Source organism: Fusarium solani (assembly GCF_023522795.1).
Source record: "Fusarium solani strain SB1 chromosome Unknown bctg00000008, whole genome shotgun sequence".
In the NCBI taxonomy this organism is placed as follows: domain Eukaryota; kingdom Fungi; phylum Ascomycota; class Sordariomycetes; order Hypocreales; family Nectriaceae; genus Fusarium; species Fusarium solani.
In genome coordinates this window covers 3,153,023-3,177,686 of record NW_027072148.1, presented here as the reverse complement: position 1 = coordinate 3,177,686, position 24,664 = coordinate 3,153,023, and the positions used below count along the sequence as shown (strand labels likewise).

Sequence of the window (24,664 nt, the reverse complement as noted above, 5' to 3'; positions counted from 1 at the left end):
CTAATACAACAGGTTCGTGCCACCGTTTTCGGCGTTTCGCGCGTCCTCCGAGTCCATAGAGGGCGGCAGCATAGGGGAGTCGTTGGCGGGGACGTAGTTGCTGATAGAATATTCTCCCAAACATACTTTGCTGGGGAATCGGCAGTAGCCTTTGCCACCTCGGTGATGACAATCGGCCTTTTGGCAGACATGCCCGTATACGCAGTTAGCCTTCCTGCACCCGCCGCGCCTAGAGCACGGGACCGAGCGCGCGAGGCACTCGAGGGCCGGCTTGAGCTCCTCGGCGATTGGGTTGTGCTCGTACTCGCAGTCATCATTGTCGCAAGCGTCAAACAGCTGCTTATTGTTGCAGAACCTCTTCTCGGCGGATAACGCCTTGAGTCGCTTGATGGAGTCGACGGAAGGGGTAGGCAGTAAGGCGTCGAGGCGGTCGTCGACGTAGTTGATGGCGACAAAGCCTTCTGGGATATCTTCCCTCTTGGGCAGTGATTCGATATTGGCCTTGGAGAGGGAGTTGCTGGAGCCGCGGCGCCAGTCGCTGTTGAGGTTTCTATCCGGCTTTGAGCCATCACCGATAGAAGGAGGCGACGGGGTGCTGTTCTGGCTCGTATGAGACGAAGTTTTGGTGTCGATATGGGCCAGTCGGCAGCTGTTTCCATATCAGCATTTGCCGAAGCTGTAAAACTGACAGACGGCATTGCCATCGTTGCTGGCAGTTCCCCCGTTAGACAGGTTCTTAGATGCCAGGTTGAGTTTGGTGGATGAGTTATTGGGCTTGCTCTGAGATGAAGCAGCGTACGTGAGGGGAGTCTGGCGGAAGACGCCATGTAGTTCCTCAATGTTCATGCCGAGCTTCTCAAACTCCTTGTGGAAGAGCAAGCTCGGAGTGCGGATCAGGGTAAACCTATCTTGGTTACCCCTATAGGGGGTAAGGTCAGAGACATAGCCCACGTCGTGGCAGGCGGCAAAGTAGATGTGCTTGCACTGGGCATTATCGGCATAGAGGCGGAGGATAGCTTTAAGCTTGAAGTCGGCATTTTCTTTTAGTTCACCGGCGTCGATAAAGTCGGCGAGGCCATAAGATCTATTGAAGCCTGCGACAAAGGACGAGAGGGAACGCTTTTCGGCGCCACAAAGCCCATTCTTACAGAGAGACTTGGACAAGCCCACGAGGTTAGCGTAGACGCGCACCATGACCTCGCAGCTTTCGAGTCCCTTGCGGCGGAGGCTGCTCTTGACGCTGTCGATGAGTTGCTTGACGGCTCTGCTGCCGCCCTCTTCTCCCACGCCGACAAAGTGTTCGTCAAAGACATAGCCGTCTCCGTCAATGACGACGAGGGCAAAAGGGTTGCGCTCCTGGCCGCGGGCGAGCTGCTTGTATCGCTCTCTTCCCTCGCGCTCCTCTTCGTAGTCGCTCTTCAGGCGGCGGTAGTTTTCAATGAGGACCTGATACTGGTCCAGGATCTCGGAGAGGGCATTGTTGCTCCGATACGCGGCAAGCTTGTCAGCCGCCCTGTTGATTGTCTCATCAGGAAGCATTGGTCGCGACAAAGGGCCCTTGGCGATCGGCCCCGCATCGCCGGTTGATGCGCAACCAATCTCACAATCTCGACGAGATGAATGCTGTCGCAAGTATGCGCAGCTGATGATGCTCTGCTAGAAATGCTCAGGGAGAGAGACAAGATGACGCTGTCGTCGCTGCCGATGCAGTGTGCGGGACAAAGGCTGCCTGACAATGAGGTGAGAAGAGCAGAGCCTGCCTGATGGCTGAGTGATCACATCACGTGATGGGCCGCAGCGCGTCGGAGGAAACCGCCCTGATCAGGCGCTGTGTGCGACAAACGGATGCACAAAAAGCAAAAAAGATGTCAGACAATTGGCTCCATAGGGATCATTGATGGCACCAGTCAATTTTTGAGAATTATCTGAAGAACAAAGGAAATTGAACAGCCATGTGTTCGGGCACAGCTATTTTGTGTTCGGGCACAGCTATTTAAGCCAGAGCCTCGTTGCCTGTTTGCTGCATGCTACCTGATACGTCCAAGGTCCCAGGCAGCAACACACACTATCATCCAACAACCCCTTGTGTCTTCAAAGTTCTCCATGCTGGAACAAGGTAAGCAACGCCGGTTCGAGGACCGCCAGCAACAACGTGGCCATAGGAGGGAGTGGGGGAGGCAGAGGGAGGGGCACAGGGAGAGGAAAAAGATGGAGTCGGAAGACACTAGATGGGGGTCCTTGGTTTGGGCTGGCAATTTCCACCTGCCCCGTTCCAAGCAAGCGAGGTCTGAGCTCTTAGACAGACACGATCCGAGTACCGAGCAATCGTTTTGTGATCGACGGCTTGGCAGGTTACATACCTAGAGTGCAACGCTTGGCATGTCCCCACCTGTGGGTTGTCTGGTGCAGCCCTCCCGTTCTTATCGAGGCTGAGGACTTTTGAGGCTCGCACCTTGTTTCCCCTCTCCAGGGACGGATACCCGCGATGGCAACGCATAGCAAAGCCCATGACGTGAAGGCTGAGAATGGAGAGAAACGGGTTGGTTGGGAGTCATGACGGATAAGAAAGAGCATAGAAAAGAGAGAAAAAAAAACGCAGCAGTGTGAAAAAATGGCGAGCTGAAGGCAGGCAAACCGGTCGCGGTTTGCGCAAAGGAGCCTTGAGGAACGAAAGCTGGCTATGGCTGATTTCGGTTCCTTCATCGGCTCTGATCATGTTCCAGGTTCGAATCTTGGGTGTTGTGAAATGGTTTGCAGTAGCGTCATGCTGGGAGGCGCGTGCTTCGTTAATTAACACATGTGATATGGCTTGTCCTACCCTAGAATGTCTCCCATTTCGAATCAATGAATGGTTAAGATCAACTCTCTCCTATAAAAACTTTTTCTTGGCGCGTGTCCCCAACGACACTGAGCTTCGCGAGCTCTTAACATCGCCTCCGGGCGCTATTTCCTATGTGGTATTTGCGGCTTATTCTTACCTCGACATCCCGGCTTCGCGAGCCTTCGACATTTCGGGCTTTGCGCCCTCGATTCGATTTTCCCGTACGACCGACCTCTGCAGCCTCAGCTACCCAGACGACATTCGCAGCATCCTACTGCTTAACATTCAGGGTCGACGTACCCTCACCCTCATCTACAGCTTAACGCTGCCTCGACCGACCTCTGCAGCTTTGTCTGCCCGAACAACACCAGCAGCCATCAGCTGCTCGACTTTCTGGGCCCTCTAGAGCCCCCGACCTCGACGCACGGGCCCCAAATGGCCTACTGCCCTTTCCGCAGCTCAAAAGTTACATAACTGACCTCTGCAGTCGTGTACTGCCCAGAGAACCTCTTTCTTTCTGCAGCCCCGGCTGCTACCCAGAACACCACCGGGCCTCGACGATTCATCTCACTGGATAAGACCACTAGACACAAACCGCTAGGTCGAAATAGTACAGAGCTTACCTAGAGACCATAGAAAGAGGCGTCTGCCTCGTCTACAGAGCAGCGTTCTAGCCGCCTTAGGTTTTTCTCCTGCGAGGGTTTTCCCCAAGGATACACGGTTCTAGGGTCGCAGCTACTGGCGATCTTAAGGATCATGGTTCTCCTACCTATGGGTATGGAAAGCTGCTTAATCTATCTGCGTAGGAGAATTCTGGGCTAGAGGGGGATTTATTCCCGCTGATGGGATGCCCTCTTAGAGATAATGCGCCTTTATGCCGATGATTTGCTAGATAAATTAGATAGAGGCGCTACTAGGCGGGAACTCTGCCAAGGTCAGCTATATTAATATCCTATGGGACGTGCCTCACCGGAAACTACTATAGAGCGGGCTACTAGTAGAGAGGTGCCTTTTGGGGGTAATAAGTACAGAAAAAGCTCAAGCATATTAACGCTCCGATCCAAGAGGCCTTGCAGATGATCTGAGCAAGGTTCAATGCGGCAGCGATTATAGATAGTTTAGCTCAGCACGTCCTATGCTTCTTTAGGAGACTTCTGGGGCCTCATGCCCCCCCGGACGAAACATATATATACACACACAAAACAATAAATAGTCAGTAATCCATACAATTCGGGATCCGAATTGGTGTGCTGAGATTTAATAAGGTTAAAGAAGTTGAATTCGAGGTACATTTCACTTTTGAAAGTAAATTATTGCTGAAACTTAATCAATATGTCTGTTACTATCGGCAAGGTAAACTATCTATAGAAAAAGAAACTTAGCAATAACTGCACAAAGACCAAACCAAGACGAACTGTAAAAGAAATAGAGAAGAAACTATTCATACATAAACCTGGTAAGCCATCCCCACAACAAACGAACAATTGTTAATGAAAGGACAGGCAGAACATGCTGCCTCGAAAGAGTGATGGGAATGCTAGTCGGCGCTTAGGAGGTGGTAGCAGAGGCTCTCATAAACTCCTTGAACATCCCCATCAATGTCCCCATGTTGCTGTTCATCTTCGAAGTCATATCCTTCACGTCTCTCATTTGGCTTTCAAGCGTTTCGACCCTGTCCTGTAGCTGCTCGGCCTTGACACTTTCTGCGTTGGAGTACACTCCTGGGTTTTGTCTTTGGTGGCCAAGATGTTCATCGGAGGGCGTTTTTGCTTGAGAATTTCGCAAGGCTCTTCGACGGATAGGATCTTTCTCCACCTTTGATGGGTCATGGCAGTGACTGATCCAGTCAGCCTTCCAGGGCGGTTGAAAGCCATCCCTCAGGCAGACCTCCTCAATCTTAGCCCTGGCACTAGATGGGCCGAGAACCTTGCATAAACTTGCGACGTTCATGATCTGAATGCCCTTACTGTGAAATTTGACGCAAAAGTCTGCGTTTGGGTCCTTTTTGTTGGCGGCAGTATTCTTACACTTCGTCTGTGATTTGGTAACCCAAAGCAGCTGGTCAAAGTCGTAACGATCCTTGTGAGACCACTGAGACTGGCCTTCTGCTAGGTTCTTGAAGCCATCCATCTTCTTGTATCTGTCAACTTCCAGAAGGCCAACGTCGGAAGCCGACTCAAGACGACGGATTACCCGTCCGTCATCTTTCTGTGTTTCAATACACACCTGGGTCCCGACAGCGCCCTGTTTTCGAACACCTACGATGAGGGATCCATCCGCGTACTAGGCTTATATAAAAATCTTTAAGTTTGATTAATTAATTTTTTTTAATTAAATATATAATATATATATTATAGCTTATATAAATATATAAAAACTAATAATTTTAATAGTAATTTTAATAATATATTAATAAATATATAAGCTATATTATTAAAAAATTTATATTAACGTACATAATAAGCAAGTGGATCAGACAAGCAAGTGGATCAAGCATACTATTATCACGACCTGATAAAACACTCATCACGTGACCAGGGAAGACCCCACTATTACCCACCAATCAGGATATAATCACCATTAAAACCCAAGTAATCACGGTAATCACTTCGTAATCACCTATAATCACTTATATAATCACTCTAATAAATATCCTAAGGATAATAATCAAGAAAGACCCCTTAAGTATATAAAATATATCTATTACATTTTCTTATATAGTAGCTACCCTAGCTATTAATATAACTTAGTTATACTTAATACCTTTAAGTATATTACTAGACGTAACTTATACCTTATTTAAGATAACGCTAGTATCCCCTCTATAAATATAAACCAGTATGACCGGTTTATTCCCCTTAGGACCTACACGACTATCACACGTTAATAGCTCTTATTCAGAGGATTACTCGCGTTACCTTGAATAATATTAAACGCAATGGCTACTCAGGCTACCCCCGGCAACAATCACCAGCAGGTTCCACCTGCCAACCATCCACCAGCTCCCGCGGCACTAGTCGACCCCGACGGTGACGAGGAGATAGATAGCGATGACGAAGAAGTCAAGCAACTCAGGGCCTAAGTCACCACTATGACCACCGAAATGGAGGAACTCAGGGGACTTATGGACCGCCTGACGGCCCACTAACAGGCCCAAAGCCAGCAGTACATGGAAAACGTCCAGATGGTCAACGACATAGCCACCGCAGCCATAAAGGGCAAAGACGTCAGAGAAATCCTAAAGCTAAACCCCCCGGAGATATTCGACGGAACCGCATATAAACTACTAACCTTCCTCACGCAGCTACGCGCATTCGCGGCGTACTATCCAACACAGTTCACTCTGCCGTCCAGCCGCGTCTAGTACGCAGCAGGACGACTCACCAAGCATACCGCCGCTTAGTTCGAACCGGTGATGAGGGAATACCTCACCACCCCGCTAGCCTAACTCACCCTAAGAACGGCCAAACTCTACTCAGACTATAAAGCTTTTGAGGCCGCGCTCCGATAAGCATTCAGAACGGTCGACGAAAAAGCATAAGCCAAACGAGAGATTAAGGCACTCAAGCAAACCCGGTCCACTTCGGAGTACGGAACTAAGTATCTCTAGCTTGCTTCGAAACTCAACTAGGATCAGCAACCTTTGATATCACTTTTCTTTAATGGACTTAAGAAAGACATTTAGGCAGAACTCTATAAGGAAGACCGACCGGACAACCTCGTCGACTATATCGGCAGGGCCATAAAAATCGACGACTAATAGTTCTCTTAGAAGAAACTATAGAACCCTAGGTTCGGCAACAATAAAGCTAACGCCCCACGCTTCGACGCCAACCAAGGAAAAAAGCGATAATATAATACCTCGTACGGCACTAACCCAGGACCTATAGAACTAGGGGCCACCTAGCGAGGACCAAAGGATATCAAATGCTACTACTACCATAAGAAGGGTCATAAGGCCAACAAATGCAAAAAGAAGCAACGAGATATCCAGGAAGGGCACTACTAGCCAAGGCCACGATAGCCCCTCCTAGAAAGTAAGAAATAAGTAAGGACCACCTAGGCAGACATAGAACCCTAAACCGCCATTCGCACCACTAAGATACTTAGGATGGCACGACAAGGATATAATAAGACAGGACTCCAGCCAGGAGAGGTCACGATGCCTCACCAGGCCGCCTACCTAATAGAGGAATAAGCAGAAAGCAACTATATAATCAGTAACATTACGAAGGAACGCCGCCACGAGCCCGCCAAACCTCTAAAGGCTTACTAGCTATACCTTACTAACTCACGCAAATAAGAACCGCTACTAGAACTAGACTAGGCAAAAGGGACTATAGCCGCCTTGCTATAATATATAATCGCTATACTTAGACGCACTAATAACTAACCTACGGAGCTAATAGCAATAATCTCGGCAATACTAATAGAGTAAAGGCAATAATTACCCCTAATACTAGCTAAATAAGCTAATTTTAAGGAAGCTATAATAAAAGGTTTTAATTTTAAAAATTAGATTATAGGATATAATACTATACCCTTATATATACCTTTTATTATGCATAGAAGGGATTATAAATAAAACGACCCTATATAATATAACTATAACCTATGCCTATAATATTAACTTAAAGCATTATGAGAATATAATAAAACCTATAAATAATAAAGATAAGAATATAGTAATAAGCCCTAGCGGCTAAGATAGCTTAATAGATTAATTAATAATAATACCTATTAAGTTAGGTAGAAGTATAAAGAGGAGAAACTAGAGAAAGAATTATATAAAGCCTAAATATAATAATATAAATAATAAAAAACTAATAAAAAACTATAAAAGGAGAGCTACCCCTAGCTTTATAATAAAAATAATAAATAATACTAAAATAGCCTAAAAAAATAATATATCTAAATAGCACGAGAATATATAAGAATAATAGATAAATAAGAAATCTATATTAAGGCATACTATAAGGAATTAGCTAAAAACCTAAGATACCTTAAAGTATTATTTAACCTATAAGATAATATATAAATATACCTAATATATAAGGAGTATGCTAATATCTTATAGATATTATATTAATATTACTAATATGAGGAATACTAAAAGGAAAAATAAAAATAAGACTATTTCCCTATCGCGCTACCTTACTAACTAAATAATAAACCTTACTTATAATATAAGATAAAAGGGTACTAAGTATTCTATTAATATAAATCTATTAGTATTACCGCAGTATAATACTTATTAGAGCTTTACTATGCTATCTAAGAGAAGAAATAAGTTACCTATAAGATTAAAGATTAATAAAAATAAATTAGCTAGGAAGAATAAAGAGAACCTAGTAATACTTAGTATAAAGAAGATAAAGCAATAAAAAAAGCTATTAGTAATAATAAGATAGCCTAAAAGATGACTATAACTATAAAGCCTATATAGATAGCGAATATAAATATAATTATTATAGCTATGCTATAGTAATATTAAAAAACTAGATATCTTATTTAATATAGGGCAATAGGTAGATAAATACGGGAATATACTATTATAAAAGGCCCTTTACTCTATAAATAAAATATATAAGTAACGATGCCTAGAATTAAAAATATAAGTTAAGGGAGAATAATTAAATATTTTAGTAGATAATAGAGCTAAGTAGAATTACTTTAACTTAATAATAATAAATAAGCTTAAGCTATTATAGAGGTATAAAAAGATACCTTATTTAGTTATTAACCTAAAAGGAACCTCTTTTAATTATAATAATAGAATTATTAACTCTAAGAATTAATTACCTTAAGGTTTTTATTAAAAGAAAGAACTAAAAGATATTATTTAATATTATACTAAATAAATAATATAACCTTATGCTTAGGTATTTATAGTTATAATAATATAACTTATATTTTAATTAAAGGACTAACTAGGTATTCTCTTTTAATAATAAGGTACCCCTTATAATAAATAATAACTTAGGATATAATATAAGATCTTAAACTTTTACTAAAGAAAATAAAGAAATTAAGTAAAGGTAAATATAAGATACCTCTCTACCTATAGGGATAAGATATAAATACTATAATAGATAAAAATAATAGCAATAAAGAATAATTATATGAGTTATATAATAATTCTATGGACTTAAGAAAGACCTTAAATAACTAAAGAAACCATATAGTAACCTAAAAGAGAAAAAATAACTTAAGAATATATTATAAAAGTATTATATCTATAAGAAACTCTTTATAGAAAAACTTAAAATAGGTCTACCTAAATATATATACTATAACCTAGAAATTAAGTTTATTAATAAGAAATAACCTAGCTTTAATAAACTCTACTTACTTAATAAAGCATAAGTATTAATATTAAAAGAATATATTAAAGATATAATATAAAAAGGATATATTAAAGAAAGTAAGTTATTTATTAAATACTTTATTATATTTATTTTAAAGAAAAATAAAAAACTTTAATTTTATATTAACTTTAAAATACTTAATGCTATTATAATTAAGAATTATATATTATTATCTCTTATTAGTAAATTAAAGGATTAACTTTTTAAAATAAAATACTTTATTATACTTAACCTTAAAGGAGCCTATAACCTTATTTAAATTAAAGAAAAATATAAATAAAAAACCGCTTTTTATACTAAGTATAAACTATTTAAATACCTTATTATACCTTTTAGACTTACTAATATACCTATTATATTTTAATAAATAATTAATAATATACTATAAGAATATCTAGATATATTTATTATATATTACTTAGATAATATTTTTATTTTCTTTAAAATAGAAAAAGAATATATAGAATATATCTATAAGGTATTATAAATACTATAAGACGCGAAGTTATTAATAAAACTTAAGAAAAGTAAATTTTATACCTTTAAGATAGAATTCCTTAGATATATTATCTCTTATAATAAGATATATATAAACCCTAAGAAGGTCTTAGTAGTTAGAGATTAAAAGGAATTAATTAATATTAAGGAAGTATAAGCCTTCCTTAGTTTTATTAACTACTACTATAAATTCCTTAAAGTATTTAAGAAGATAATTATATTATTAATAGAACTCACGAAGAAGAATAAAACCTTTATAATAGGGATATAAGCTAAGTAAGTATTTTAGCAAATTAAGAAACTTATCTTAAGTAAACTAATACTTAAGATATTTAACTTATCTTAATTAATTAAACTTAAGATAAATGCCTTAGACTTTGCCCTAGGCGCTTAGATTAGATAATAAGATAATAAAGGACTATTATACCTAATTATATTCTACTCCTATAAACTATATAAAGCGGAACTTAATTACCTTATCTATAATAAGGAATTCCTCGTAATTATTAATACTTTTAAGTAATTTTAATATTACCTCCTTGGGAGCTAATACTAGATTAAGGTATATATAAACTATAAGAATATCTCTTACTTTGCTAAAACCTAATAACTTAGCGGATAATAGCTATAATATATAAAATACCTCTTAGAATTTGACTATATTATTATCTATATTAAGGGATTAGAGAATGGCTAAGCCGATGCTATTAGCTAATGACTTAACCTAGATACTAGAAAAATCAAAGCTAAAGAATAACTACTATACCTTACCCTAGAGGGATACCTTAGATAGAAATTCATTAAGTAAATATAGAAGCTAGCACCCCTATTAAAGTACCTTATACTTATTAGGAGATATAAATAACTAGTTATAGACTTTATTAATTATATATAAGGATACTAATAATAGAATAATAGAGTTTAGACCTATAAAGGAAAGATCTCTATCCCTAATAAAGCACTCTAAACTATCTTTGACTACTATTATCACTAAGTCATACGCTATAGTAACCTAAAAGAAATAACTAAAGCTATATAATAATACTACGATAACTATAACCTTAAAAGCAGGATATAAGGAAAAATATATTAATATAAAAAATGCTATAAAAAAACCTAACTATTAACGCAGGGACTATTAATCTATAAATAGTTAAAGGTTATAAAGACGCTATAATAGATTAATAGAGCTACCTACGCAGTAGAATAAGGCAATCTACTCTTAGAATAAATCCTAGAATATAATAAGTAACTCTTAGACGATAAAAAAATAAAAAAATAATAAGTCTTAGATTAATTATATTATAAACTTATATGCGAAATCTATAGTTACTAGTTATATAAATACTAAGGAATTAATAAAACCCTAAAATAAGTTAAAATAATTTATATTTTTCTTAATATAAAGAAAATTATTTTAATAATTATTAGTTAATATAACCTTTGCGCAAAGACTAAGGCATAATACTATAAACCTTATAAGAAACTATAATTACTCCTAGTTTTATAATAACTATAAGACTTTATTATTATAGATTTTATTACTAAACTACCCCTATTAGAAGAATTAGCTATTAGAAACTTTTATAATAATATTTTAGTTATTATAAATATACTTATAAAATTTTCTTATTTTATACCCTATAGAGAATTAATAATAACTAAAGAATTTATTTACTTTTTCTATTTTTATATTACTAAAATATATAATATATTACTTAAAATTATTATAGATTAAAGACTATTATTTGCTTTAAAATTCTAATAAAGCCTTATAAGATACTTAGGAATTAATTATAAACTCTCTATAGTATATTATAAGAAAATAAATAATTAAACTAAATATATAAATTAAATACTAAAATAATACCTTTAATACTATATTAATTATAAATAAACTAACTAAGTTAAGAAACTACTAATAGCTTAGTTAGCTTATAATATAGTAATTAATAAAAATATAAAGATTATATTAACTTATACTAATTTTAGATTTACTTTAAATACCTATTAGTAATCCTAAGATACTATTATTAATCTTAAAGTAATTTTTATTAGCGATTAATTAGAAACTTATATAAAGAAATAAAAATAAAACTTAAGTTTATTAAAAATAAGATAATAAGCTATATTAATAAAAAAAGAATTAAGGGATTAATCTTCTTAGAGGGAGATATAGTCTTACTTATAATAAAAAATATTAAAATAAAATAATAAAATAAAAAACTTAATTATAAATATATTAAACCCTATAAAATTAAGCAAAAAATCTTAAAATATAACTATAAATTAAATTTACCCCCTAAGATTAAGCTCTATTTAATCTTTTATATTTTATTACTTAAATTAACTAATACTATAATTATTAAAACTAGTAATAAACTAAAAGCTAAAGTTAATAAACTAAAAGAATATATTATAAAAAGTATCCTTAATATAAATAAAATTAATAATAAAATAATATATTTTATTAAATAAAAAGATTACTTAGACGTAGAGAATATATAAGAACCCCTAGAATACCTTATTAATATATAATGCCTTTTAAAGGACTTTTACTAATAATATTAGAAGAAAGAGTAAAAATAGTATTTTAGTTAATAGTATCTATAGTACCCGCGAGCTATATAGCCACTATGGCCTCTAACTCTACCCTCTCGGCCTTATCTAACTTATCTAATAAGTTTAGACCCCGATGCATTATCTCTATACCTCGCTTATAGATCTACTTTTTTTAGCAACGCAGGCGTATTAGGCGGGAAAGCTACTTATTTACCTACTATTATAAGGCAATTAACTCCTCCTCGGCCCTCTCCTCCTTAAGCTTAAGATAATGCTTCTCGGCTATAAGGCGGGATACTTTTAGAACGAGTTAGTAAGAAGAAAAAATACTAAGCTAAATCACGCTTACTAGCAAAAACTAATACTCCTGAATTATTATAAGTGCGACCCTAATAAATATATTTTAAATAATAGGATATACCTTTAAGTATCTTATATTATAGCTACTTTTAGATATAATATAAATAAGATATAACTTTAAAACTTATTTCTTTAATTAATTTAAATAATTAATAATAATATATAATAGATTAAGATTTTACTTTTAATATATTATTAGTATTATTAGAATATTTAAGAAAAAAGGTTTTAATAAACTAAGAAAAGTTAGGCGATTAGCTTTATAGGCCTTAAGGATAAGACCTAATAGAGGGGAGATATTATATTATAACCTAATAAAATACTTATTATATAACTAAGGAAAACCTTATTATTACTTACTAATTAAGATATAATTATTATTAAAATCTAAGTAATTATAATAATTACTTTATAATTACTTATAATTACTTATATAATTACTTTAATTAATATCCTAAAGATAATAATTAAGAAAAACCCCTTAAGTATATAGAATATATCTATTATACTTTCTTATATAATAATTACCTTAGCTATTAATATAACTTAGTTATATTTAATACCTTTAAGTATATTACTAGACGTGACTTATACCTTATTTAAGATAATACTAATATCCCCTCTGCAAATATAAACCAGTATGACCGGTTTATTCCCCTTAGGACCTATATAACCATCACAGCTAGGCTAGCAGGCTTCCTAGAGGGCCTCCCCTCTAGCTATAGGCACGCTAGGCTAGAAAGTGCTAGCTATCTCGGCCGTAAGTGGCTCAGAGTCTTGCCTATCTAAAAAGCCCTATCTTTTACAGACTCCGAGATCACCGAAGCCCTCTGAAGCTGGCTTTTCTACCCAATCAAGCCTATTAGCCTACCCTGTAGCTCTTGCAGAGCTATAGCTGCCTTAGGCCATTAGGATACCTGCAAGGGTGCTAACAGAAGGTGGATTGCAAGGCATAATGCTATAACTAGGGCCTTCTTTAAAGCCCTAAGTAGCCAGCCTACCCTAGAGGTCGAGAAAGAACCCCTAGTCCACCCGGAAGGTAGCCTAAGGGCTGACTTCGCAGTGACCCTAGGAAATAGCCGCTATTACTATGATATTTAAATCGTCGCTATTTCAAAGGATTCTGCTAAGGAAGACCCTTATAGCACCTTAAGAGAGGCTGCCGAAGAAAAACGCAGAAAATATAAGTCTCTCGGGGCCTTTTTCCAGCCTCTTATCTTCTCAGCAGGTGGCCTTATGGACCTAGAGACCGCTAAGACCTATCAGAAGCTCCAGGACCTTATTGGCCCCTTTGCGGCTAACCAGCTAGACTCCTCTATCAGCCTTGCCCTGATGAGGACTAGGACGACCTCTGCGGCTTCTATAGCCCGAGATACCCCTAGCAACCTAGCTAGGTCGATTTGGAATACCTCTAGAAGGTCTTCTTAAGGCTACTCTTATCTCTTATCTCTTATCTCTTATCTCTTTCCCTCTTTCTTAATTATATCTCTTTCTTAGTTATATCCCTTTTTCCTAGTTATATCTCTTCTTCTTAGCTATATCTCTCTTTCTTAGCTTTATCTCTTTTTCCTAACTATATTTCTTCCTCTTAGTTATATCTCTTTACTCTTATATTTCTTTTATTTTTCTTTCCTTAGAAAAATCTCCTCTCTTTAGTCTATAAGCTATATCTTTAGCTAGAAGAAACCCTCTAGGTAAAATAGCTTAGATAGTTAATAGTTACTCTGTTCTAACCCTAACCCTTAATTTCTTTATCTTTTTTAATAGAAATTTAAAATTTTATATTATATCCTAAGTTATTATTTATTATATAAGGTATCTTATTATTAAAAGAAAATACCTAGCTAATTCTCTAATTAAAATATAAGGTATATTATTATAACTATAAGTATCTAAGTATAAAGTTATATTACTTATTTAATATAATATTAAATAATATCCCTTAGTTCTTTCCTTTAATAAAAACCTTAAGGTAATTAATCTTAAAGTTAATAATTCTATTATTATAATTAAAAGGGGTTCCTTTTAGGTTAATAACTAAATAAAATATCTTTTTATACCTCTATAATAGCCTAAGCCTATTTATTATTATTAAATTAAAGTAATTTTACTTAGCTTTATTATTTATTAAAGTATTTAATTATTCTCCCTTAATTTATATTCTTAATTCTAGGTATTATTGCTTATATACTCTATTTATAAAATAAAAGGCCTTTTATAATAATATATTCCTATATTTATTTACTTATTGCCTTATATTAAAGAAGATATTTAATTTTTTAATAATATTATAGCATAGCTATAATAATTATATTTATATTTATTATTTATATAGGCTTTATAATGATAATTATCCTTGAAGCTATCTTATTATTATTAATAGCTTTCTTTTATTACTTTATTATCTTTATATTAAATATTACTAAGTTTTCTTTATTTTCTTATCTAATTTATTTTTATTAGTTTTTAATTTTATAAGTAACTTACTTCTTTTCTTAGATAGTATAATTAAGTTTTAATAAATATTATACTATAGCGATGCTAATAAATTTATATGAATAAAATACTTAATACCTTTTTATCTTATACTATAAGTAAGGTTTATTATTTAATTAATAAGGTAATATAATAAAGAAATAATCTTACCTCTTATTTCTCTTTTTAATATTTCTTATATTAATAATATTAATATAATATCTATAAGATACTAATATATCCCTTATATATTAGGTATATTTATATATTATCTTATAGGTTAAATAATATTTTAAAGTATTTAGGGTTCTTAGCTAATTCCTTATAATATGCCCTAATATATATTTCTTATTTATTTATTATTTTTATATATTCTTATATAATCTAAATATATTATTCCCTTAGTTTATTTTAATATTATTTATTATTTTTATTATAGAGTTAAAAATAATTTTCCCTTTATAATTCTTTATTAATCTTTTATTACTTTTATTATTATATTTAGGCTTTATATAATTCTTTCTCTAATTTCTTTTCTCTATACTCTTACTTAAACTAATAGGCATTATTATTAATTAATTTATTAAGCTATCTTAGCTGCTAAGGCTTATTATTTTATTCTTATTTTAATTATTTATAAGTTTTATTATATTCTTATAATATCTTAAGCTAATATTATAGGCATAGGTTATAATTATATTACTCGGGGTTATTTTATTAGTAATCTCTTTTATATATAATAAAAGGCATATATAATAATATAATATTATATCTTATACTTTAATTTTTATAATTAAAACCTTTTATTATAGCTTCTTTAAAATTAGCTTATTTAGCTAATATTAAGAGTAATTATTACTTTTATTTTATTAATATTACTAAGATTATTATTATTAGCTCTATAAGTTAATTATTAGTATATCTAAGTATAGTAATTATATATTATAATAAGATAGCTATAGTCTCTTTTACCTAGTCTAATTTTAATAGCGGTTCTTATTTATATAAGTTAATAAAGTATAACTAATAAGCCTTTAGAGGTTTAATTAATTTATAGTAATATTCTTTTATAATATTATTAATTATATAATTACTTTCTATTTATTACTTTATTAAGTAAGCGGCCTAATAAGGCATTATAACTTCTCTTAGTTAAAGTTTTATTTTATTATACCCTTATTATATTATCCTAAGTATCTTAGTAATATAAATAATAATTTAAGGTTTTATATTTACTTAGGTAATTCTTACTTATTTCTTACCTTTTAAGAAGGGCTATCTTAGCCTTAATTAATAGTGCCTTTCTTAGATATCTTATTATTTCTTCTTATATTTATTAGCCTTATAACCTTTCTTATAATAATAATAGTATTTAATATCTTTTAGTCCTCGCTAAGTAGCCCTTAATTTTATAGGTCTTAGATTAATACTATATAAGGTATTATTTTATTATTTCTTCTCTTAATTAATATTAAAATATAAAGTATTAACTTTATTATTACTAAACTTAGGGTTTTATAGTTTCTTTTAAGAAAATTATTAATTATTAATCTTTATAGCCTTATTAATATAATTAATAAGGTTATTTAATTAATCCTCTTTATATAATTTTACTTAAACTTTTTTTTTAAGTTTATTAAAGAAAAATAATATTAAGGGCTATTAATCTTAATTACGCTTTAAGGTAAGCTAGAGGTACTTAGTTTTATACTTAGATAGTAATTAGGTTTATTAAAATACCTTAATCTCTCTTTTAGCTTATACTTTCTTATTTATTATTTTAAAGGCTTATTAGAGCATAGCTTTAAAGGCTTTAAAGTCTAAGTAGAGATTCACGGTTTATAATAAGAGTTTAATAAAAAGGGTAATAAGGTATTCCCTTATAATAAGTTTAAACTAAGCTATAATATATTTAATAAATTATTTTATAATATATTAAACCTTACTAGCTACTAATATAAATTATATTAGGTAATATATTATAAAAGTATATAGCTATATAAGAAAAGTAAGTAATTTATAGGCAGTTTTATTAAACTTCTCTAGGGGGTCTAACTTTAAGATTTCTTTTATATCTTTTCCTTATATAGCTATAATTATTATATTATTAATATTCTAGATATTATTTATATATTAGGCATTCTATACGCGCTATATTTTACTTTTTTTTTAATAAGGTTATAAAGTATATTTATTTCTATATTTATTATAATAATCTAAGCTTAGAATTACTTATTTTCTTTATTATTAGAGCTATTTATATTATTTATATCTTTATCTTTAATATTAGCTAAGATAAGTATAATTAATATAAATAAGTAATTAATAAATAAGGCCTATTAATAATTATTACTAGAAGTAGCCTAAGTAGCTATTATATTTAATATTATTTAAGGTAATATAAATAATCCTCTAAATAAGAGCTATTAATATATAATAATTATATAGGTCCTAAGAGAAATAAACTAATTATATAAGTTTATATTTATAGAGGGGATACTAATATTATCTTAAATAAGGTATAAATTATATTTAATAATATACTTAAAGGTATTAAGTATAACTAAGTTATATTAATAGCTAAGGTAGCTACTATATAAGAAAGTATAACATATGTGATAAGTAAGTGGGCTAGATAAGCAAGTAGGCTAAAAATCCCTTAATATCTCCTCTTTTTAATTAATTAATTAATTCTTAACTACCTAAGATATCTTAATTAAATAAGAAGGTAAATATCTTTTTTACTTTTTAAGCCCTTTAAAATAACCTAAAATTAAGTATCTAGAAAGCTATAGAGATCTATAATATATACTATAATACCCTAGGTCACCGGCAAAAAGGCATATAGTCTTAACGCGATATTATTCCTAAATTATATAAGCTATTTAATCTAGAGGAATAGATTATTATCTAATTTATTTTTAACTTAGATTCACGAGGGTTTCCCCCGTAACTATATAGTATTAAAGAAATAGCAAATTAGCTATTTATTAACTGTAATATATTACTTATTAATAAGCGATAGGCTATTAATTTTATTAAGTAGCATCTAGACCTTAAGACTTATTTCTTTTATAAGTATAACTATTAGAGGGCTAAATATAAAGACCTAATTATTATTTATAATTAGTTTATGCTTATAGCGAATATAATTATAAAATATAATATTACCCTTGCTAATATTTATAACTTTAATAAGACTAGCTTTATAATAGGCATAATTATAAGTAGAATAGTTATTATAGGCATAGAGAGGCATAAAAGACTAAAATTAATTTAGCCTAAAAACCAGGAATAAGCTATAATTATCTAAGTAATTAATATAAAAGGCTAGGTAATTTAGTTATTTATTATAATTATAGGCTAATATTACCTCGCTAATTAGTATTAAAAAAGTAACCTCTTAGGCGATTAAATTATTACTATAACTTATAATAGCTAGACTAATAATAAGATAAGTCTTAAATAGCTTAAGTACTTTAATTAATATATAACTATTTAATTAAATAATCGCTATTATCTTTTAATCCTTAATAAGCATAAAAGCTATTATTTAATTAAATTTAAGAAATATTATAAAAAAATAAGATTATTATGCTTTATATACCGCCTTATTTATCTTATTTACTTTAGCCTCTTAATATTAGGTACTTTAGGCCACTTAAAAAGGCATATAGTTAAGAGATTAAGTAATTAATTAGATATTTTATTACTTATATCTTAAAGACTAAGTTCTTCTTAGCCTTTTATATTACTTATTAGGCTATTATAATAATAAGAAATATTAAGGGGGGTTTTAGAGGAGCTAGACTTATTCCTTTAGACCCTAAAAGTATTATATTAAAGCTTAATATATAGCTATAGACCTTAATGCCCCTAGAGGAGGAAGTAAGCTACCTTAACCCTTAGGTATTAAAGACCCTAAGGATAATCCTTAAAGTAAGCTCTTAGTCTAAATACCTCAAAAGGCAAATTAAAAGATATTAAAGTAGCTCTCTAGAGTCTATTCTTAAGGCTCTTAAGTTATTAACTAAGGGAATAAAGGCAATAATGCATAAGATAACCTTATTAGAGTCTAAGGTTAAGAACCTTTAATAATTAAATAAGGCCCTTAATAAGCGGCGTAAAGTAAAAAGAACCTACCTATAAGATAAAGGGAAAATAATTATAAATAAGGTAAGGGAAATAATTAATTAAATAAATATTAATATATAGGTATAGGCTAAATTATTAAGAAGTAATAGTCGAGGTAGGTTAGCGCAACTAAAGGAAAGCTATTATAGAATATATAGTAAGGCTAATTATAATAAAAGAATATATTAAATTATTATTAAGCTATTTAAGAAAAAGTAAAGTAATTTAATTTAATTAATTAAATACTTTATTATATTTTTATCTTAAATCTTATCTTAAAGGTTAAGATTTTTAGCTTACTCGCTTATCTAGCCTACTTACTTATTATATATATTAATAGATATATTTTATATACTTAAAGGATCTTTTTTAATTATTACCTTAAGGGTATTAATTAAAATAATTATATAAGTAATTATAAGTAATTATAAAGTAATTATAATAATTACTTAGTTTCTAATAGTAATTACGCTTTAATTAATAGGTAATAGTATGGTCTTTTCTAATTATATAATAAGTGTTTTATTAAGTTATAATATTTATAATAATTATTTTACTTATAATTATACTTATAAAAAAGCTAATCTTATTAATATTATAAATATTATTTAATTAAATATTATATTTTTAGGTTATATTTATTATAAATTAAACTATTTATAAATAATAATTAAATTTTTATATTTAAGTCTTTAATAATTATATTTCTAAAAGAAATATATTTAAAGCTCTAAGTATTACTTAATAAGATTTAAAGCTTAATATATATTAATTAGTAATATATTATAATAACTAAGTAATTAATTTATTATTTCTTTTATATTATAAAGGTAAGGGAGAAATGCTTATAAATCTAAGTTAAAAATAAATTAAATAAAGATTTATTTCTTTAGATTTAATAATTTATATAATTTAGGGATAATATTAAGTTAAGTTTAAATATTATTTTATTATTAATATAGCTTATACTTAGAGACTTAATAAGTCCTTATAGTATATTAAATACTTAGCTTAGGGTTATTTTAAAAGGCTTAAAGGGTAAGAAGGGTTTTAGCCCTAATATTTAAGTATAATATATTTAATAATTAATAATTAATTAATTAAATAAGAAGTTAAATATAAAAGGGAAAAGTATAATACTTATTTATTTATAATACTTACTTTTTATATATATTAGCTATAATAATTAAAGCTATACTTATTAACCTTATTATTTAAGAATTATTAAAAGAAATAATCTTAAAATAAATATATTATTAAAGTATAAAAATCATATATTTATATATTAATATTAGTATTAATTAATTTATAAATATTTATTTAATATTTTTCTTTATTTTTACCTTATTATAATTATTATAAGAGCTATTTTATTAATTATTAACTAATACTTATTTTAATTATTAATATACCTATATTGTATAAGCGCTAAAATATTTCTTATATAAAATTAATTATTAATTACTAGCTAATATAAGCCATAGATATCAGGACTTAATCAGGCCGTGACAAATGCCCCCTCTCTGATAAAGAGAGGGGTTGCGTAACAAGCTTACCTAATCCCCTGGGTATCAGGCCGACCAAGAATGAAACTGTTCCTCTGCCGCTCGCTTGTGTGACTAATTAAGAAAGCAGGCGAAGAGGGTCGGGTCGACCAGGAAGCGAGTACACCCGAGTCCTTTCACTGCCGCCGTCAGATCTTTCCCCGCGAACTCAGGTCAGGTCAGTTCTTTGTCCTACCCTACTGCATGCACGAGCCCTCGAGCCGTTTCTCCTCCTTCTCGGGGTGGGGTCCACCGTCGTAGCCATGCCACGGCGTTCCGGCCGCCCGATGGCAAGTGGGGGGCTCGGGTCTCCGCCCGCTCGGAGCTCGCTTCGTGACCAGAAATGGAAGGTGGGGATTGGCATGGTACGTTTGCCTTCTGGCTGCCAGCAATATGGCAATACATTACAATGCAGCCCAGTAGCGGCGGTTAAGGGTTGGTGATCATGGAGTTTTCTTTTCTTTGCCCGTCATTAATACCTTTAAGCTCTGTCTCACCTTGATAAGGCCATTGATCTATCCTCCGAACGGCCATCATACGAGCAATATCAGCCCATCGTCTCTCTCTATCACTACATTAAACCCGCCGTTAATAAGATATCCCAAAAGGAGATAAGGGGCATTCAAATCATGCCTGTATCGGATAAAAGAATCATCGCCGTCGTTGGCGGTACTGGAAACATCGGCAGAGCCGTCGTTGCTGCTCTGCACGAAAGTCAACTCTTCCACGTCCGAGTCACCTCGCGTGATCCTACGACAGGAAAGGCTAAAGAGTTTACCGACAGCGGTATCGAAGTCGTCAAAGCCGATTCCTGGAACCCCAAGGAACTCGATGCCGCCTTCAAGGGCTGCTGGGGTCTATGGGTAAATACCAACTCGGACGACATCAACTTCAAGAACGAGATTGGTCCCCCCGAGTGGGAAATGGGTCGCATTATCATTGACGCTGCCATCCGCCAAGGCGTCGACCACTTCGTCTTTCAGAACCTTCCCGCCGCGTCCAAAATCACCAACGGGGAGGTTCCCATCCTCTCTTTTGACAACAAGGAAGCCATTTCCGACTACGCCAAGACGGCTAGCTTCAAGACTACAACCAACGTCAACTTGGGCTGGGTCCTGGAGGTCTTCTGGCTTGACACCTATGTGGACGCATTTGGTGGATTGGCACAGAGGCCAGACGAGGAGGGCTTCCTGTCGCTCAAGGTCCCGCCGATGGGCAACGATCCTGAGGTGGTCCCATGGACCGCCGTGGAGCACGATTACGGCGATGCTGTCCTTGGTGTATTCGTTAACCCTGAGCCTTGGGATGGCAAGACAGTTTGGGCTGTATCAGACCCTCGCAGCTTCCAGGACCTCGTCGATGCATATAACAAGGTCAGCGGCACTAAGCGCGCCCGTCGCGTCATCCCCGAGGGAGCTCTCAAGACTAAGACCCAGGGCAAGACCAAGGAGGTCAACGGCCTCTTTGGCTACTGTCACTGGGTCAAGGGTAACTACTGTGGTAACAAGCCACTTAATTTGACAGATATGAAGACTCTGAAGGCTATTGGAGCCAAGGCTCGTGGTCGCACTGGCAAGGACGCTGAGTTACAGACGGTGGAGGAGTTTTGGGCCATGACTTTGCCAAGGTACCAGGAACAAGCACCGTCAGACGCGAAACTGTAGATACCAGCTGTTATATAAAATCATTGAATAATTCAGCGCATTTATACAGATTCTAAGCACACATGATTTAGAAATGGCCCGGGACATCTCTACAGACAATGGGGCAGGAAGTTGCTAACCAGACGATGACAAGTGCTAGGGGATGCGAGTCCAATAACGCTGATTAATACTCTGCTCTTCATTGAAATGCTGAGGTTAGAGTACATAGTTACACATAAAATAACAATCAGCCTTCCGCTCACCACATCCGCAAAGCGTACCAGCCATGACTACGACTTCAAGTGTTGAGAGCCGGGAGTATCACTATGTGAAGTCCTGTCGAACTCCCTCCACTCAATCTCCTCCAACTCAGGAAATGTAATGTGTTTCCGGCCATATGAGAACCAGCTGATCATGATCAAGAAGAGAAATACGCCGACAGCAACCGAGACGTAGTTCATCTCAGCCGTCACTACAGGAAAAGAATAAGGAAAGCAGTAAAAGATGAGAGCGACAACCACCCAAGCACACATGACCAGATTGGCGACGCATCTAAAACGGGGGAACCAGAAGTCACCGTGGGGAAAGGAACTACGGCCTTGATAGTGAAGCATGACGACGGGGATGACGTAGCTCGAGTACTGGAACAAGAGCCCGGCACCGGTGAAGGAATTGAAGGCCCTCTCTGAAGCAAGGTAGAGGCAACCGAGGACGCTCGTCACTGCAGCCGAGAAGAGCAAAGCCCAGATGGGGGTGCCGAAAGGAGCTCCAGCAACTCGGGAGAGGTGGTCATGCATTGGCAGGCCCTTGTCTATGCCAATGGACCACGCGAGACGGGACTGCCACACATGAATACCCCATTGCGCACCAATGGTGGAAACGATGAGTAGCGCCAGGAGAGCAATGGCAGCTCCTTTGCTTCGGAATGTATAGTAGATCATGGGGATAGCCGAGTTTCGGGTCTCCTAGTCGGTGTTGTTAATGATGAAGGCGAAGATGATGAGGACGCCAGTGGCAGCTCCCACAACGATGGACCACATCAGTGCTCGTGGAATGTTGCGTCGTGGGTTCGGAATCTCCTCAGAGAGATGAACGACGCTATCGAGGCATGAAAAGCACCAGTTGAGGCTGTTCATGCCAATCAAGACGGCCACTCCTGCCGGCCATCCAGACGTGTTGTAGAAGTTGGTGAAGAAGGACTCGGCTGACTAACGCTCGTCGGCCGCTGCGAACAGGCCAATGAATAGCGCCAGAAGAATACACCCAGTGAATGTCAAGAGAGACTAAGAGACCTTGGGGAGAAGATACTCAAAGAGACTGGGGATGAGAGTGAGCAGGTTGACACCCTGGTACGCGAGGAAACCCATCCACGGCTTATAGACGAAGCTGGGATCGAAGAATGCAACAGCCTGGAAGACAAGCAGAGGGGCAATGAGGCACGTGGCGGCCCCGACGCAGATGGCTCCCCCCCAGCTCAAGAGCGCACACATGTAGGAAAGGAACCGACGGTATCGATGAGGCGACATCCTCGCAGCCCAGACGTACTGGCCGCCGACATCTGGAAAGCCGGCGCTAAGCTCGCCCAGCGTGACGGCTGTGCAAAGGCCTACAAACGCCATGGCGAGGAAGCCATAGAAGAGCAGCACCGAGCCGCCGTATGAGAGGGTTGTGTAGAAGCTGAGGATGACTCCGATGGCGCTGTTGGTCGTCGTCGCCCCAACGGACGTGGCCGAGAGCGTGCTGAAAGGTCGGTCGATACGGTCCGTCGCGATGTCAATTGCGTTGGATTGGGCCTCCAAGCCCGACGAGGCCGAGCCTGGTCTTCGAACCTGGGGATGCGTGGACTGTGGCTGAGTCATGTTGATCGAAGGGACTATGACTAGGGACTGCAAGGCCAAGCGTCGATGGATACCCCAGCGGAGCCGTACCAAGAAACAAAAGAAAAACCGTTGAGATGAGGGAAGACAAGCCCGCGTTTCTCAGACTTATACTGTCCTCTCTTACAAACACGCGACTGGAGGAGGCGAGTCTGGTGATTGAAGCGTGAAGATGGCCAGTGCAAATTCTTCCTTACAAGGTTAGACCCAACCACGGCAAGCTAGGCCTCTTATCGCCGACTCGGCCACAGTGCCTAGACACAAAGTCTACGGATCTCGGTTTCGGGCGAGTTCATCACGCATGGGCCAGAACTATTCTTATCGGTCAATGCCGTGTACTTAGTCTCACCTGTGGTGCAGCCTGCAATTCTAGTACTCAAGG

The 24,664-nt window shown here is 34.8% G+C and overlaps 6 protein-coding genes across 6 annotated transcripts; 3 read left to right on the top strand and 3 right to left on the bottom strand.

The window, feature by feature from the left end:
- MRS44_013059 (uncharacterized protein) lies at positions 1-1,539 on the bottom strand (the record flags this gene model as incomplete). Its single annotated transcript, XM_065619031.1, has 2 exons — positions 1-649; positions 800-1,539. The coding sequence occupies 2 exons, from the start codon at positions 1,537-1,539 to the stop codon at positions 1-3; spliced, it is 1,389 nt and encodes a 462-aa protein (XP_065475103.1).
- Positions 1,540-2,714: 1,175 nt separating this feature from the next.
- MRS44_013058 (uncharacterized protein) lies at positions 2,715-3,227 on the top strand (the record flags this gene model as incomplete). The annotated part of the gene is made up of 1 exon (XM_065619030.1): positions 2,715-3,227. The coding sequence occupies one exon, from the start codon at positions 2,715-2,717 to the stop codon at positions 3,225-3,227; it is 513 nt and encodes a 170-aa protein (XP_065475102.1).
- A 1,142-nt stretch (positions 3,228-4,369) lies between these two features.
- MRS44_013057 (uncharacterized protein) lies at positions 4,370-4,951 on the bottom strand (the record flags this gene model as incomplete). Its single annotated transcript, XM_046271570.2, has 1 exon — positions 4,370-4,951. The coding sequence occupies one exon, from the start codon at positions 4,949-4,951 to the stop codon at positions 4,370-4,372; it is 582 nt and encodes a 193-aa protein (XP_046126419.2).
- Positions 4,952-5,759: 808 nt separating this feature from the next.
- On the top strand, positions 5,760-6,185 carry MRS44_013056 (uncharacterized protein; the record flags this gene model as incomplete). The annotated part of the gene is made up of 2 exons (XM_065619029.1): positions 5,760-5,882; positions 5,973-6,185. 2 exons carry the CDS (start codon positions 5,760-5,762, stop codon positions 6,183-6,185), a joined length of 336 nt encoding a protein of 111 aa, XP_065475101.1.
- A 15,206-nt stretch (positions 6,186-21,391) lies between these two features.
- On the top strand, positions 21,392-22,426 carry MRS44_013055 (uncharacterized protein; the record flags this gene model as incomplete). The annotated part of the gene is made up of 1 exon (XM_065619028.1): positions 21,392-22,426. The coding sequence occupies one exon, from the start codon at positions 21,392-21,394 to the stop codon at positions 22,424-22,426; it is 1,035 nt and encodes a 344-aa protein (XP_065475100.1).
- A 269-nt stretch (positions 22,427-22,695) lies between these two features.
- Positions 22,696-24,264, bottom strand: MRS44_013054 (uncharacterized protein; the record flags this gene model as incomplete). The annotated part of the gene is made up of 3 exons (XM_065619027.1): positions 22,696-23,370; positions 23,431-23,613; positions 23,698-24,264. 3 exons carry the CDS (start codon positions 24,262-24,264, stop codon positions 22,696-22,698), a joined length of 1,425 nt encoding a protein of 474 aa, XP_065475099.1.
- Positions 24,265-24,664: the final 400 nt, after the last annotated feature.